The sequence below is a fragment of the Panicum virgatum genome, chromosome 1N (genome assembly GCF_016808335.1).
Source record: "Panicum virgatum strain AP13 chromosome 1N, P.virgatum_v5, whole genome shotgun sequence".
NCBI lineage: Eukaryota > Viridiplantae > Streptophyta > Magnoliopsida > Poales > Poaceae > Panicum > Panicum virgatum.
Window position 1 is genome coordinate 58,850,453 of NC_053145.1, and position 16,695 is coordinate 58,867,147.

Below are 16,695 nucleotides of genomic sequence, written 5' to 3' on the forward strand. Positions count from 1 at the left end.
ACCCAATTACCTAATCCTAGACTCCCTTCGATCCCCAAACCCTCGGACCCCACACCTCCTACCTTCTGGCTGCTGCCTTGGTCGCATCGCCTGGCCGCCGTCCCCCACCCCTACCCCAGCGCTTCCCTCGCTCCAACATGGACATCGATTGATGGATTATCATATACTCATGTATGGAATCAAATTTATGTGGTTGTTCAACTGTTGCATATTTTTTTGGTTTAATTTAAGCTGAGATGCATATTTTTTGGTTTAATTTAAACTGAGATGGACCTGATATTATATGTTCATGGATATATGAATATTTGATCATGTTTCATGTTTCAACTCGCGAGCTAACCGAACTGGATCGCAAGCTGAAACGAGCCGAGCCGAGCTAGGTTTTTTTTCCCTCGTTTCATTAACGAGCCGAGCCGGGCCGAGCTAACTCGTTAGGATAACAGCCAGCCGAGCCGGCCGGCCGGCTCGTTATCCATCCCTGCCAACGGCTGATAGATGTTAAGGGAAAAAAGAAGAAGTAAAGCTGTCCACACAGGCAGGGCAACGACTGATAGGCGTTAAGGGAAAAAAAAAAGAGAATTCTAGTGGATTAGCCTTCCCAGTTGTTTTTTTTTTCATCGGAAATTAAAAGGTGCTTCTTGTTCTTTTCGTTTTTTTCTTTTTTTTTTGAAAGGAGGTGCCGTTTGTTCCTCCTGCAAAGCAGCAGGAATGCAGGAGGATTTATTACAAGCCGTCTTTGTTACGGGACCGCATCGTTTTATCCTTATATTTTTGCAATAGAAAATAGAAAATAGAAAGCAATAACCGGCCCTGACCCAAACGGCCAAACCCCGGGCGGCGGAGGCCGATCGACGTCGACGAAAGCAGGCGCGGAGGCTCCGACCTCGCCTCTAGATTTGCAATGCTAGAGCGGGTGTTCGGCCTTGCGAGCAAAGCATGGAAGCGAACGCCGCATATGTCCGCCGCTCCCACATGCCACCGCAGCTTCGTCGCCTCCACAGCAGGCCGTCGGAACCGGAAAAGTTCCCCGAAGAACTGCACCCGCTTCAAAATAATAGCGGGTAAGATCTGTCGCTTTGCTTCTTTGATTGTAACAGATTCGCCAGCAGGGTCGGTCGAATCTCGAGGTTAGATAGAAGAGATGAATGAGTTCGAAAGTCATGTTAAGTCTCGTGGTTTTTTGAACTGCAACCTAATTACTTTGCTAATTGCTACAGAGGAGCTCCGCCAATGCTGAACCGGAGCCGGAGCAAGCAGACTAATAATATCAACATGGAGAATTCAGCGTTTGCTTCCGTCGATTCTAATAGGTAACCTTGCTCACTTCTAAACGTTAATCGTGCCCTAATCTTTGTAATGTTAGCATGCTAAATTTGGAGTTTACATTCAGGGATACAGTTGACGTGTGTTTTGATCAGAGGTTTGCAACACTGAAGAGCATTGGGGAGGATCGTGTCAACGACCTTGAGCTCAAGTTACTGCTAAAGAAGAAACTGGCCCCCATTTGTTATGTTTGGTGTGATCCCTCCCCCTGGATGCACATTTCTCAGGTATAGGAGCACTTTTTTGGTAGCATTCTTAAATGTTACTTATTGAAACTGATAGTTACATTGGAATATGTGATTCATACCTGGCATTTTTTAGTGCTGTTAAGGAATTATGGGCTTAGCTTTTATGTGGATGTGCTCATTAGTCTGTAGTGTAGCTAAAAGTAATTCTCTTTCTGCATAAATATGTCTCAATGCACTGCAACATCATCAATAATGACTTGAAGTTTTATGAAAAGTTGCCTAAGTGTACAATCATTTGGGTTGCAGAACAATCCAAAAGAACTCTGCAATTTTACTTTTGTACATCCTTTGGATTCAGTTGTAAAGTTAAATTGTGTCTCGTAGAAAAACATGTGGTGGCTTACAATTATTGTTAGGATTCTACAACATTTCTATTACCGAAATATTCAGAAAAGACAGTTGTTCTTTGTGCGATGGCTAATCAATGGTTGTGGTTGTGCTTTAGCACAAAGGAGTAACAGGCAATAAATACATGCCAATTATTTATGCGCTTAAAAAAAAAAAAACTCGGCCTGTGGGGGGAAGAAACCCCCAAGCATTGAATAAGAGAAGACTTCTCACGCAGGCCAAGAAAACCCCCGAACCCCCGCCCCACCCTTACATGGGGGTGCTGTTACCCGTGTGAGTGTGGGCCGGGACCTTCCTTTCGTGATTTGGCGTTGTGGCAGGCGATGGGATTTTTTTAACCCCAGTCTGAAATCCGCTCCCATCGGGAGTCGAACTTAGGACATGAGGAGTGCTACTTGAGGCCACCTAACCAATCCGGCTAGGCACCCGTTCGCTTTATGCGCTTCAAAATTGCAGCTTCTTGAGAACATGCTTCCATGGTTCCACCAAATTGAACCTATTTTACTTTGAGGAGTCAGACTCAATTCTTATAGTACCATCAGCTTGCCCATGGAATATATTTTTATCATTTTCAAAAGAATTCACAAGTAACTTTTGGTTCTGCAAAGTGTAACACCCCGCGTTTCTGCTTACGGATCAGCTCTTCACATGGAACAGGCCTTTCATATGCATAGCACCCCGTGTAAAAGCACTAAGGTGCTACATTTGGAAGACGAAGGCTTATAAGTTGGTCTGAACCTACTTTTAGACTACCAAGGTGGGACTAATTCCACAAGAACAAGACAGATGGGCCACAATGGGTTGAAACTGGAACACCAATGGGCTGGGGTATTACAAAACAAATCCACCAAGCTGAAATGTGTACATTAACAAAACAGGCTGAGAAGAAATAGAAGTGCCCATTGTTTATCTACTTTCCAGAGGCATCTTGTTGTTATACGCAGATTAGCCTAGGCTGTAATTTGTCCACAAGATGGGAGAAGCATTCCCTCTTAACTTTGGCTGTCAATAGTGAGTTCCAGTCCAATGTGAATGAAAAAGATTCATCTTTGCATCTAATCAGTCAGTAAGTAGATTCATACTACACAGCAGTAAGATAGGAGGGACGGAGATATCTGGAATTATCTACGCAAACCTGTAAATCGGAAAAATACTTGCAAACTTGCTTTGATAAGCAATAACTTATTTGGAGATGCTCTCTTACTATCCAGACATCAACATTTCAGAAGATGAAAGAATGAAGTTTCACGTCCATGGGCAAGGGAAATCAATCCAAGATGCATTTTTTTAAAAATAAATCCTGTAGAATAAACTTTCCGAACCAAGAGCAGTGGGGAGAGTCGGCCACCTTGTTGTAAAATTATTGTCCAATTGAATACCTTTCCTTGGACACCATCTAGGAAATGAATAGGTACCTGTATTTAGGATTTGACTGACCTAATAAATCCAGTTCTAGAAAAAAAAACTTTTTCATTGCATGCTATCCTGCTTATTAAAAGTTTCAAGAACCAGGTGCTCTATTGTCTGTTAGTATACACTACTATACTATAAATACCATGCAAAAATAAAAGGAGCGATACAGCTAGGGTGGGATTTCCCTGAACTATTGATATTTGTTATACTTAAGTGAAATTTAATTAGCTGTAATTATACTGTTCTTTCATTTATGTATGTATTCCTGATGACATTAGCTTTCTGGGCAAGAGGTCTTGTGCTGATGCTGTTGTTGGTTCATGGGTTGAAGCAAATCTATTATATGTTAGCGTAAAATTTGTCTTTCATTACTGCACTATTTGGTTCATTCATTGCTCATTTCTACTGTTTTAACACTTGATATGGTGCCACTATTCTATTTAAATTAATGCTGACATATGCAAATTGTTCAACTCTGTAATGCGAGATTCACTAGTTTTGCATGGATCCGTTCTTGTTCTACAGGGGATCATGAAGACACTCAGTATTAACAAAATGGTTAAATCTGGTTTCAAAGTTAAAATCCTAATGGCAGACTGGTTTGCCCAGATGAACAGTGAGATTGGTGGTAATCTAAATAAGATGCGGACTATTGGCAGGTACAATATTGAGATGTGGAAAGCAACTGGCATGGCTCTTGATGAAGTTGAGCTAGTCTGGTTGTCAGATGAAATAAGTCAACATGGCGATGAATACTGGCCACTTGTCATGGATATTGCAAGGAAGAATAGTGTGCGTAGAATTAGAAGGTATATTCTTGTTTAATCATTTTGAGTTTTCGAGGTTTATTTCACTGAAGAGCCTTATGATTTGAGCATTGAATGGTGGATCATTCAAACATGCACATCCTTTCATTTCTGTTTACTTATCAGATATTGTAGTAGTAGAGACCCATTTACGATGGGACAACTAACTGTGGCTGAGATGTTTCACCCTTGCCTGCAGTCTGCTGGCATATTATTTCAGAAGGTATGTTTATATTGAATAATATATCCATTGTAGTATGTTTGTTCATTGCTACCCCTGTTTGCAAATGAAGGGACTAATGAACGATAAAACATAGTTGGCCAAACCAGAGGGAACCAAGTGCTTCAACCTTCAACATAATGAAACAATATAAATTTTTAAGAGTACTAATAAACTCTGCAGTCGAAGATTTGTTAGTGTGTAGAAAAGGTCCTGACAGGATTTTCACAGCATGGGATTGAGTCTCAGTCCTTACTAAACTGCTCATAAGTGGAATAGATCCTCTGGAAGCAGAGATAACAACAATATATTGCTTGGATGGTCTTTTTTGGGAAGGACCGAAGGAGAGATAACAACAATATGTTGCTTGGATGGTCTGTTTAGGAAGGAGAGATAACGACAATATGTTGCTTGGATTGTCTGTTTAGTAAAGCTATTGATATTGGCTCAATCATCATCTTGTTAGACCTTATCTTCACCAGATTAAAATCACAACCATGTAAATTTCAAATAACAAATTTCTGGCTCAACTTCGTTTGTGAGATATAAAAATAACAAATTTCTAACAAACTATCTGGACAGCTTTCTGGCTTGAAATTTGTTATTTTTATATCTCACAAACAAAGTCGAGTTTGGACAAGATATTTTGCAAGGTTGTGTATCATCATATCATCTACATGTGTATTTTTGGTGAATTTAGACGATTTTTTTTTGCCGTGGTTTGCATGGGTTTTTACGAAGGTTGTGGTTTCCACCAGATATGTTCCCTTCTTAATATACTTGCTCTACTTCACACGCTACACATGCAAAAATTTGAGAGAGAGAGGATAATCTTAGTGGAAGGGATGGCTATAGCCATGCTTTAAACTTAGCAGGGAGAAAGGAAGGAAGCAATTAGTGTAGTTCTGTTAATATGGAGTCACAAACCATGTGGTCCAACCCTGTTTGCTTCCCTTTGATCTTGCACCTCATTACTTCTTGCACAAGGCCTGTTTAACATATGAATATATATCTGTTGTGGACGCCTTTGTTGGGCGCACATACCAGCGGCGCAAGAAGAAGGCCATGGCTGCAGATGTGTGATTTTTAGTTAATTTGTAATCTATTCGGTTTGGATTTGTGTTAGTTAGAGTTAAACAAGGACTTGTACTCTGTACCCTTCCGGCTCTATATAAAGGAGTCCGGCCTTATCAATAAAGCAAGCAACAGATTAGAATCAAAACAATCCCAGAGCCTCCTCGGAGGGCGGGCATTGCCTAACCTACACTTACCAATCCATCCACCATATCATCTGGTATCAGGTTTCATCTACGATCCTGTGCCCTAGACCTCACTCGTTTCGCTCGCGCCGCCGTGCTCCTCGTTGCCGCAGCCGCCCCTCCAGGCACCGCGGACGCCGATCTCTCCACCAAGCTTGACAACTTGCTGAAGCTGGCGGAAGACCAAGCCTCCGCCATCCAACAGATCAAGGGCCAATACTCCACCCTCAACGTGGCCGTCAATCGGCTGCAGACCAAGGCCCTGGATCTCCAGCTGCAGGACGTCTCCTCGTCCTCCCGTCCACCGTTGGCGTCGCAACCCTTGGCACCGATCACGCACAAACTGTGTTTTCCGGAGTACAACGGCAAGGAGGACCCGGCGCCATGGCTCCACAAGTGCGAGCAGTTCTTCCGTGCATATCGCACGCCGGAGACGGACAAGGTGTGGACGGCATCCTTCTACATGTCCGACACTGCACAGCGCTGGTACTTCCGCCTGGAGCGCAATCGCGGCATCCCAACATGGCCGGATTTCGTCGACCTGGTCAGCCGTCGTTTCGGCCCGCCCATCCGCAGCAATCCTCTAGGCGAACTGGCGCAACTCCATCGCACCGGCACCGTCGAGGACTTCCAGGACCAGTTCCTGACTCTCCTAGCGCGTTGCGACGACGTCACCGAAGCGCAGCAGGTGGCCCTCTTCACCGCTGGGCTCGGCGGCACTCTCGGCATCGACGTCGAGATGCAGTGCCCGGCTACCCTGGAAGACGCCATGAACCTTGCACGGGCCTATGAGCGGCGCGTAGCGACACTCGGGAGCGACTCCAAGCCGACCTCCTCCAGTGCCCCTCCGCGCGTCCCTATTGCATCGCGACAACTCCCTCAGGCGCCCAAGCCGGCGCCCCCATCCCCGGCAGCCGCGGTTGATAGCGGCGTCGCCCCTCCTAATGGTCGTTTTCGCAGACTATCACCGGAGGAGATGGATGACCGACGCTCCAAGGGCCTCTGATTCAATTGCCCTGAGAAGTACTCCAGGGAGCACAACAAGGTGTGCAAGGGGCGCGGTGTCTACATGATCGAGCTCATGGATGAAGAGCCTCCCGCGGATGGTTTCGTGGAGGACGCCTCCGACGACGAGTTCGACGCCACGATCTCCCTGAACGCGCTGACCGGCATCGGCGACGCGGACATGATGCAGCTCACCACCACCATCGCCGGTGTAACGTCCCGGAAAATTCACCCCGTTAAATCACACGCTAAATATAATTTTCGAAGTCTTTCATCGTTGAGCTCAAAAATCTTCTACCCTGAACCCTAATTCCCGGAATCCTTTCTCTGTCCCGCCACCCGATTTCCAATCCCCGACCCATTTCTCTGTGGCCCTCATTCCGCGCGCACACACGACCGCTGCGCGTGGCCGACCGGGGCCGCAATCGCCGCCGGAGCACAATCGCGCTCTCTCTCTTTCTCTTCCTCTCTTTTTCTTTTTCTTTTCTTTTCCCTTTTTCCATTTTCCTTTTTTCCTTTCTTTTTCTTTCTCCTCCTCCCTTAATTCTCTCTCCCTCCTCCCTCTCCTCCCGCACGCTCCCGAGCGCCGCTCGGCCAGCGCACGCACGGCCCCGGCTCCCCGACCTCGCCCTCCCGCGCGCAGCCGCAGCAGCTCGCCGCCGCTCACTCCCCGCGCGCGGTATGCGCCTGCGTCCCACGCGCGCCGACGCGTGCGACACGTCCCGTCCCGCCTCGCCGCTAGCGCCGCTCAGAACGCACACCCGCCGGCCACCCGACGCGCTCAGCCCTCCCCACTGCCTTTCCTCGGCTATAAAAAGGCCCCCGAGCTCCACAACCACCACCACGAGCCATGCCGCCCCCGTGCCCCTCCTCTCCGGCCTTGCTGCGCCGCCACCCAGAGCCGCCGTGGCCGCCGTCGCCCCATCTTCTTGCCACGCCCCAGCTCGAGCCAAGGTAGGGATAGGACCCTCTTGGCCCCTCTCACTTTCCCCCTTCCCCTTGGCCGCCACCGAGCTCCGCAGTGGCGCCACCACGGCCGCCGCCGCTCACCGCCACCCACCCTCGTGGCCGGGCCGCCTCGGACCACCCCGGCCCAAGCCACGGCCGGGATCGGATCCTCCCTCCTCCCTCTCTCTTTTCCCTCATTCCAGAGCCGCCCTCGCGCCCCGAGCCGCCGGCCCAGGCCGCCGCCAGCGAGCCGCCCCTCCCTCCCCTGTTCTTCGGTCGGGAGGAAAGAGAGGAGGGCAAATATGCTCAAAACCCCCTCCCCTCTATTCTATTTGTTTAGGAAGCCTTCCAACCTTTGGCCTTTTGCAAATTAAGCCCTATCCTTTATTATATTCCTAAATAAACCCTCCACCATATAAACATATTTATAAACAAAACCCTACCCTTTCCTAGAATAACCCAAACATTCCCCAGATTTCTAATCAGGTCCTTTCACTATTTACAAACAAGTCCCTGGACCCTTGTTTAGACCCTAAACACCCCGTTAACTTATCATTTCATGCGCAAAACAATCTCCGATCGACCTGAAACTTTATCACGCCAATCCTAACATAGTTTTGGCCATGCCATTAGGAAACCGCCCAAAAATATTACTCCTATCTCCATATCTTAATTGTTTCCGATTCGAGCTCAACGATAGAACTTTTATTTCTTTTTCTTGATTGTGTGTTTGTTTGTACGCGTCGTAGATCACGGTGTGAATGAGGGAGAACCCGTCGACGAGCAGTACTGCGAACAAGCGAACGAGGATCAGTTCCGCGACCCCGAACCCGAAGGACAGTACCTCGAGCAGGACTTCCCGGAAGGCTTCGAAGACGGCAAGTTCAATCCCGCCCTTTGATGCATGTTTTGTCCTAGTTTTTATAAACACAACCTGTTGGCCTGTTTTATAAAACTGCATATATTTTGCCTGCTGAAAACATGGTTGGATAGCCACCCCTTGATTTGTTATAACCATTCCTTGACCACCTAGATTAATGTCTGAATGTGATTTGTTTGGATGTTAATCGCAGCTAGAGCGCTTAGGACTTTAAACACGATACAACTTGTTTTATAAAAGGAAAATGCGTGAGTGTGTGGGAAGGGAAAAATGTTGAATTTTCGAAAGATAAGTTTAGACAGGATGGATGGCACTTCTGTGTGATTTGCCAAACGGTGTGCTCGTGCCTGTGTGGCAGAGCAAGAAAGGGAGATATCCATCTTGTCACAATTAAGGACCGAGTTGGTGTGTCATCTCACCTAACTCCACTATTGTGCAAACCACTCGACCGTTGTATGGGCAACGGCTTAGCATAAACCCCACTAGTTAGTCTGATAGCCATCAGGAGAGCTGAGAGCAACGGGTGATCAAGGAGAATGGATTAGCTCTGTGTGACTTATGCCCCGGTTACAACCTCTCTGATAGGTCAATGACCCCTTGGTGGATCCCGTGATGGCTAGTCAGGTCTAGCTAAGGTGGGTAATAGCTTTGTTGGGATCTGCACCGACACTACGGTGATCGAGTTGTGGTACCCCGCTTGTGGGTAAAGTTGCACACCTCTGCAGATTTAAAATCTATTCGAATAGCCGTGCCCACGGTACTGGGCGAGTTACGGTGTGGTCACATAACTAGTGTTTCTTCTGGGAATGGACGGGTTGGCGTGAGTTGTTTTGGGAGAAGTGTCCGGCAGTTGTGTCGTGTGCTACGGCGGATGAGGAGTCCGGTAGCAACTTAAAACTTGGATCCTGTGTGGATCAACACTACGTGTTACTTGGTACAATAAAACTTGCTTTGAAAATCCTTTCTTTTAAATGAACCCCTGCATCAAAATTTGCTTTCCGCAAATAAAACCCTAGCCTCATCCTTGATTTACTCTGTGAATTATATTTTGTTTATACCCCCTCCGTGGGTGTGGTTGGACTTGCTGAGTACGTTTGTACTCACCCCATTCTTAATTTTTACAGAGGAAGATCCAGACTTCGTTCCCGAAGACGTTGAGTAATGGTTCCGTCCTGCACCCAACCTTGCCTGTGGATAGGGTCACCCGCAGGAAGTTCCGTATGGCGCAAGACTCTGATGACCCCCTCTTCGTAGTTAATATCGTTGTGTGGGTGTTAGTTGTTATCCTCGCGATAGTGGCGCTTCACTGCCCACTTCCGCGTAGAGTTGTACGGTGATGTACCATCTGATGTAATAAAAGTGTTATCAGCCTTCTGGGACTGATATTGTATCCCTTTTAAGTCTTCTCTCATGAGGGGACGCTTCAGCCGGCAAGGACGTCACGGCCCTAGTCGACTCTGGGTCGACTCACTCATTCATGGCCATAGCTACGGCCGTGCGACTGGGTCTCTCCCCGCAGCGAACTCCCGGCATCCGTGTCAAGGTGGCCAATGGCGATGCCCTCGCCTCCTCGGGCATCTGCAAGGCCGTCCCGGTGACGATCGGCCAGGAGATGTTCCACATCGACATCCACGTCATCCCGCTGGAGGGCTACGAGCTGGTACTCGGTTACCACTTGCTGCGCACCCTTGGCCCCAGCACATGGGATCTGGGACGACTCGACATGGCGTTCTGGCATGGCCGGCGACGGGTCCGTTGGGCCGGTCTGGGCGCACCATCCGTCAGGTGCCTTGTGGCGGCCGGCCTTCAGGATCTCCTTCAGCTGCTGCTCGACGCCTTCAGCGACCTGTTCGAGCCACCTACGACACTGCCGCCAAGCCGTAGCTTGGACCACCGCATCCATCTGCTGCCCGGGACGTCGCCAGTTGCCGTGCGGCCATATCGTTACCCGCAGCTCCTCAAAGATGAGATCGAACGCCAATGCGCCGACATGCTTCGACAAGGCATTATTCGGCCGAGTACATCGGCGTTCTCCTCCCCGGTGTTGTTGGTTCGGAAGAAGGACAACATGTGGCGCTTCTGCGTGGACTATCGCGCCCTCAACGGCGCCACAGTTTGGGACATGTTCCCGATTTCAGTTGTCGACGAGCTACTCGACGAATTCCACGGCGCCGCCTTCTTCACGAAGCTCGACCTCCGCAGCGGATACCACCAGGTTCGCATGCACCCTGACGACATCGCGAAGATGGCGTTCCGTACCCACCACGGCCACTTCGAGTTTTTGGTGATGCCATTCGGCCTCACCAACGCGCCATCAACGTTCCAAGCATTGATGAACGAGGTACTTCGTCCCTACCTGCGACGGTTCGTTCTTGTCTTCTTCGATGACATTTTGATCTACAGCAAGACATGGAGCGAACATCTTCAGCACATCCGCGCTGTTTTCTCGACGCAGCGTGAGCACGGCCTGGTGCTCAAACGGTCCAAGTGCTCCTTCGCCGAACAAAGCATGGCCTATCTGGGCCATATCGTGACGGGTTCCGGCATCGCCATGGATCAGTCAAAGGTGGCAGCTGTTCAGGCGTGGCCGCTGCCCACGTCCCTGAAGGCATTGCGGGGCTTTCTCGGCCTCACGGGATACTATCGCAAGTTCATCCACAACTACGGCGTTATCGCGGCTCCCCTCACCGCCTTGCTCAAGAGGGACGCGTTCGTGTGGACCCAGGCGGCCACTGACGCCTTCTCAGATCTGAAGAGGGCGCTCACCACGGGGCCAGTCCTCCAGCTGCCCGATTTCACCAAAGAATTTGTGGTGGACTGCGACGCCTCCGGTACCGGCTTTGGGGCCGTCCTTCACCAGCTCAACGGCCCCATTGCCTTCTTCAGCAAGGCTGTCGCTGCGCGCCACACTAAGCTTGCTGCATATGAACGTGAATTGATTGGTCTTGTGCAGGCTGTGAGGCATTGGCGTCCATATCTGTGGACTCGCCCTTTCGTCGTTCGAACTGACCATTGCAGCCTCAAGTATCTCCTGGGCCAGCGGCTCTCCACAATTCCCCAGCATACATGGGTGAGCAAGCTGTTCGGCTACACATTCGAGGTGCAGTTCCGGCCGGGTCGCCAAAACGCATCGGCTGACTCCCTGTCCAGGAGGGACGAGGGCGATGAGTTGGCCGTCCACGCCATCGCCACATCTCGGCCAGAGTTCGCCCTCTTCGACGACTTCCGTCGTGAGTCCGAGCAGCTCCCCAACATCATCGCCAAGTGCCAAGAAATTCAAGACGGTACAACAGGCGCTGCATGGTCGATGGCTGACGGTTTTGTCATGCACCGCGGCCGCATCTTCGTCCCCGACGAGTCGACCTTGTGGCCGGCGCTCCTTCACCAGGCGCATGGCACCGGCCATGAGGGCGCGCAGAAGACTCTCGTCCGCTTGCGGGCGTCGTTCTACAACCCACACGCGTCGCGCAAGGTACGGGAGTTGCATCGTTCTACAACCCACACTCGTCAAGAGCTGCACTACTTGCCAGCGCAACAAGACGGAGCACTTGCATCCTACGGGGCTCCTCCAGCCGCTCGACGTTCTGCACTCGGTGTGGGCTGACATCGCTATGGATTTCGTCGAGGGCTTTCCGAGGATCAGCGGCAAGTCCGTCGTCCTCACTGTCGTCGATCGCTTCTCCAAGTACGCCCACTTCATCGCGCTTGGACATCCTTACACCGCCATCTCTGTCGCCCAGGCGTTCTTCGACAACATTGTCCGGTTGCATGGATTCCCATGTTCCATCGTGAGCGATCGGGATCCGGTGTTCACAAGCTCGTTCTGGAGCGAGCTCTTCAAGCTTGCCGGCGTCAAGTTGAGGCTGAGTTCGGCATTCCATCCGCAGATGGATGGCCAATCGGAGGTCACCAATAGAGTGCTGGGCGTCTACCTTTGGTGTTTAGCAGGAGATCGCCCCAAACAATGGCTCAGGTGGCTGCCATGGGCGGAATATTGCTACAATTCATCTTACCACACGGCTCTGCAGACAACGCCGTTTGAGGTCGTTTACGGCCGCTCGCCACCCACGTTGGCGTCCTACAGGCCGGGTCTGGCTCGAGTGGTGGCTTTGGACCACCAATTGCAGGAGCGAGACGTCTTCCTCGCTGATGTTCGTGACCGTCTCCTCCAAGCCCAGGATTACATGAAGGTTGGGGCTGATCGTTCTCGCCGCGACATGGAGCTCACAGTCGGCAACTGGGCTTGGCTTCGCCTCCATCACCGTTCGGCCGCCGGTATAACCGACAACACCAACAGCAAGCTGGCTCCAAGGTTTTATGGTCCGTTCCAAGTATTGGAACACATTGGTGATGTCGCTTATCGTCTACGTCTTCCAGCCAAGACTCGTATTCATGATGTCTTTCATGTGGTGTTCCTCAAGAAGCATCAGGGTGATCCTTCAACGGAGATAGTGCCACTCCCTCCTATCGTGCATGGCCGTGCAGTTCCTACACCGGCCAAGGTCATTCGTGCACGCCTCAACCGTGGTGACTGGGAACTTTCTGTTCAATGGGTTGGTCGTGCTGTTTATGAAGCGACTTGGGAGCCGTTGGAGCAATTCAAGGAGCACTACTCGACATTCCAGCTCGAGGACGAGCTGTTTCGAAAGGAGGGCGGAAGTGTTGTGGACGCCTTTGTTGGGCGCACATACCAGCGGCACAAGAAGAAGGAGGCCACGGCTGCAGATGTGTGATTTTTAGTTAATTTGTAATCTATTCGGTTTGGATTTGTGTTAGTTAGAGTTAAACAAGGACTTGTACTCTGTACCCTTCCGGCTCTATATAAAGGAGTCCGGCCTTATCAATAAAGCAAGCAACAGATTAGGATCAAAACAATCCCAAAGCCTCCTCGGAGGGCGGGCATTGCCTAACCTACACTTACCAATCCATCCACCATATCAATATCACATAACTTATCTTTCTCTTGGTTTGAAGTGCAGATTGTGTAGTTGTTCAGTTTCATTAGAATGGTTGTTGTTGTGAAAGTTTGCGCAACAAATTCTTTGACATATCAAGTAAAGGAAGGTGTTGGAATATGCTTCTATTTTTACATGATATCTGTAGGTTTTTGTAATGAACTTCGCTAAAGCCTACAATCTTGTAATGTACAAAAACATTCTGAACTGCAGGCAGACATATGGCTGTTGGGAATGGATCAGCATGATGTCAACTTATTAGCTAAACAATATTGTAAACATATCAAAAGGAAGTGCATGCCAATTGCTGTTTTGCACAGTATCTTTACACTTTTTTATTGTTCCAATTCATTATGTATGCTTGTACTTTTGGTATTTGCCTATTTGGTGCTTGAATGGTGGTACTTTCATGTCAAGACACTTTGCACAGAGAACAGGACATGCACCAAAACATACTCAGAATGCAGATCCTTGACTCAAATTACAGATAGGCTTCCTAATTTATTACAATACCCTGCAAGGGAGAATAGGAGGCATCCAAGCATGGGCTATCTTCATGGAAGATGACAAGGTTTGTTTACTAGCGGCACACTTTACCTGTTTGATTCTAACCCTGGTTATATATATTCTGTTGGTTGCATCTTTTTTTTTAAATAAGAAACCCGACATAAATTTACCTCGAACCTTTTGATATAAGAGCTCTCGAGTACACAAAGTGACAAAGAGTAAAGGTACTTGCCACTTTGCTTGGTATCTTTTATGAAACACACAATAAAGTTGTGTATGATAGTATTAAAGAAGAAGAAAGGGTAGAAACCCTGAGTACACCACTCACACTCACGTCATCAGTTTCTTAGAGGAACACATGCCCCTAACTGCCTGTGAATGACCATGACCTAAAGCTTCACTTCTGAAACCAGGTCAGTCATGCGGGAGAGCCATCGAGCCCCAGGCAGACTCCAAAGCCATGCCTCCTCTTCTGCAGGCAATAGAGCACAAGCTATGCTTGGTACAGTGCCATAAAAAGAACAGCAATTTCTATCCTTCCAGAGAGTCCAGTCGCCAAGGATGATAACTGATTAGGGAGTTGACGTCTAGCTGCACCAGACCACTGACTGAGTCAGTCGCCCTACTCTAACAATCATCAAAGGATTGATTATCCAGCGATGGCATATGAAGCCCAACCCGTTGGGTTCTTATCCCTTTTCTTCTTCTTAATAGAATGATGCACATACTGAAGAGCCACAATCTGATCATGCACATGCGATCTCATGTAAGAAGCGTCAACACCGATGTGCTTGGTGAGTTCATGCTTCACAGGATCCCGAGCAATACTGATCGCACCAGTACTATCAGAGGAGAGAGGAGTTGGTGTGGAAGCCATCACACCGAAATCCTCAAGTAGCCACTGGAGCCAGGTGATCTCAGCTGTCACTACTGCCATAACCCTCAACTCAACCTCAGCACTTGAACGAGAAACTGCTGTCTGCTTTTTGGTTTTCCAAGCAATCAAGGAGGACCCAAGGAAGACACAATAAGCAGAGAGAGAGAGAGAGAGCGACGATCAGAAGGATCACTAGCCCAGGTCGCATCAGAGTATGCCTGAAGCTCAAGAGGGCTAGAACGAGAGAAGAACAACCGACGAGAGCTAGTGCCACGAAGATATCGAAGAACCCGAAGGAGGTGAGTGTAATGAAGCTGGGTGGGTGCAGAGACAAACTGACTCAGGATGTGAACAGCATGGGAGATGTCAGGACGAGTGATCCCAAGGTAGACAAGACTACCAACAAGATGTCGGTAGCGAGTCGGATCGGTAAGGGGCTCACCATCAGTGGCTCGCAACTGAACACCAAGCTCCATGGGTGTGCCAATAGTGCGGTGATCGGTGAGAGCAGCACGAGAGAGAAGATCCTGAATGTACTTCTCCTGGGAGAGGTAGATGCCATTAGGCGTGGAAGAAACCTCAAGACCAAGGAAGTAACGAAGAGGACCCAGATCAGACATTAAGAATTTGTCACTAAGACGCTTCTTCACAAAGTCAATGAACTGAGAGTCATCACCAGTAATGATCATATCATCAACATAGAGAAGAAGAAGTGTGCGACCACGATGGGAAGTGTGGACAAAGAGAGCGGGATCGTGGGCGCTGGGCTTAAAACTAGCATCCGTGACAACAGAGGAAAACCGCTCAAACCAGGCCCGAGGAGCCTGCTTGAGACCGTAAAGGGAGCTACGCAGACGACAAACCATGCCATCCGGAACAGAGTAGCCTGGAGGTGGCTGCATGTAAACCTCCTCACGTAGCGCACCATTGAGAAAGACATTCTTGACATCAAGCTTGGAGATAGACCATTGTCGGACAGAGGCAACAGCGAGAAGAGTCCGAACTGTGGTCATGTGAGCAACTGGTGCAAAAGTCTCATCATAATCACGACTGCGCTCCTGCTGAAAACCACGAGCTACAAGACGAGACTTGTAGCGCTCAAGGGAGCCATCAGAGCGAGTCTTGATCTTATAGACCCACTTGCAAGTAATAGGAGTCACATGAGAAGGCAACGAGACAAGATCCCATGTACTAGTGTGTTCCAAGGCAGCAATCTCCTCAGCCATGGCGTGCTGCCAGTCAGGGTGGACAACAGCCTCTCGGTAAGTGGCTGGCTCAACAAGTGCAGCAGCAGTGAAGCCATAGCGCTCTGGAGGTCGTAGAGCACCACGATCACGAAGATCATAACGAGATGGCGACTCAGGAGCAGGACCAAGGAGTGAGGAAGAAGACTCGAGTGAAGGTGGAGTTCGCGGACGACGAGAGTAGACATGAGTGATCTCACGAGGAGGGACCACCACAGGAGCAGGTCCGAGGAGTGAGGAAGACGACTCAGGTGAAGGCGAAGGTGGAGGTCTCGGGCGACGAGAGTAGACGTGAGTGATCTCACGTGTAGGGACCATCACAGGAGTAGGACTAGGGGACAACGGAGAAGACACAAGAGGAGGAGAAACCTCGACGGGAGGAGGCCCAAAGAGCGACTGAGAAGGCTCAGGTAGAGGTGGAGGAACTATAGGAGCAGAAGGTGGTGACAGTGAAGTGGATGGCTCAGGTGGAGGTGGAGGAACTATAGAAGGAGCAGAAGGTGGTGGTAGTGGAGTGGATGGCAGCGGAAAAGACACGTCAGGAAGAGTCAAGAAGGAGATAGACTCCGCGGTAGTGGAAGAGGAGGTGGAGGAGGAACGAGGGTAAAAAGGGCGGGACTCATCAAATGTGACATCCCGAGATATCCTCATCCGACGGGCAA

At 49.4% G+C, this 16,695-nt stretch overlaps 1 protein-coding gene across 1 annotated transcript; it reads left to right on the forward strand.

The window, feature by feature from the left end:
• The first annotated feature begins 684 nt into the window (after positions 1-684).
• LOC120657058 (tyrosine--tRNA ligase 1, cytoplasmic-like) lies at positions 685-13,773 on the forward strand. The gene is made up of 5 exons (XM_039935303.1): positions 685-1,061; positions 1,218-1,310; positions 1,391-1,550; positions 3,858-4,141; positions 13,619-13,773. Exons 1-5 carry the CDS (start codon positions 937-939, stop codon positions 13,665-13,667), a joined length of 711 nt encoding a protein of 236 aa, XP_039791237.1. The 5' UTR covers positions 685-936; the 3' UTR covers positions 13,668-13,773.
• The last annotated feature ends 2,922 nt before the right edge of the window (positions 13,774-16,695 follow it).

Bases quoted from the DNA above. Each gene is read 5' to 3' on its own strand.
- LOC120657058 (XM_039935303.1), top strand. From the start codon at position 937: ATGGAAGCGAACGCCGCATATGTCCGCCGCTCCCACATGCCACCGCAG. The intron at 1,311-1,390 runs GTAACCTTGCTC...GTTTACATTCAG, and splicing joins GCTTCCGTCGATTCTAATAG to GGATACAGTTGACGTGTGTT. The intron at 1,551-3,857 runs GTATAGGAGCAC...CTTGTTCTACAG, and splicing joins CCTGGATGCACATTTCTCAG to GGGATCATGAAGACACTCAG.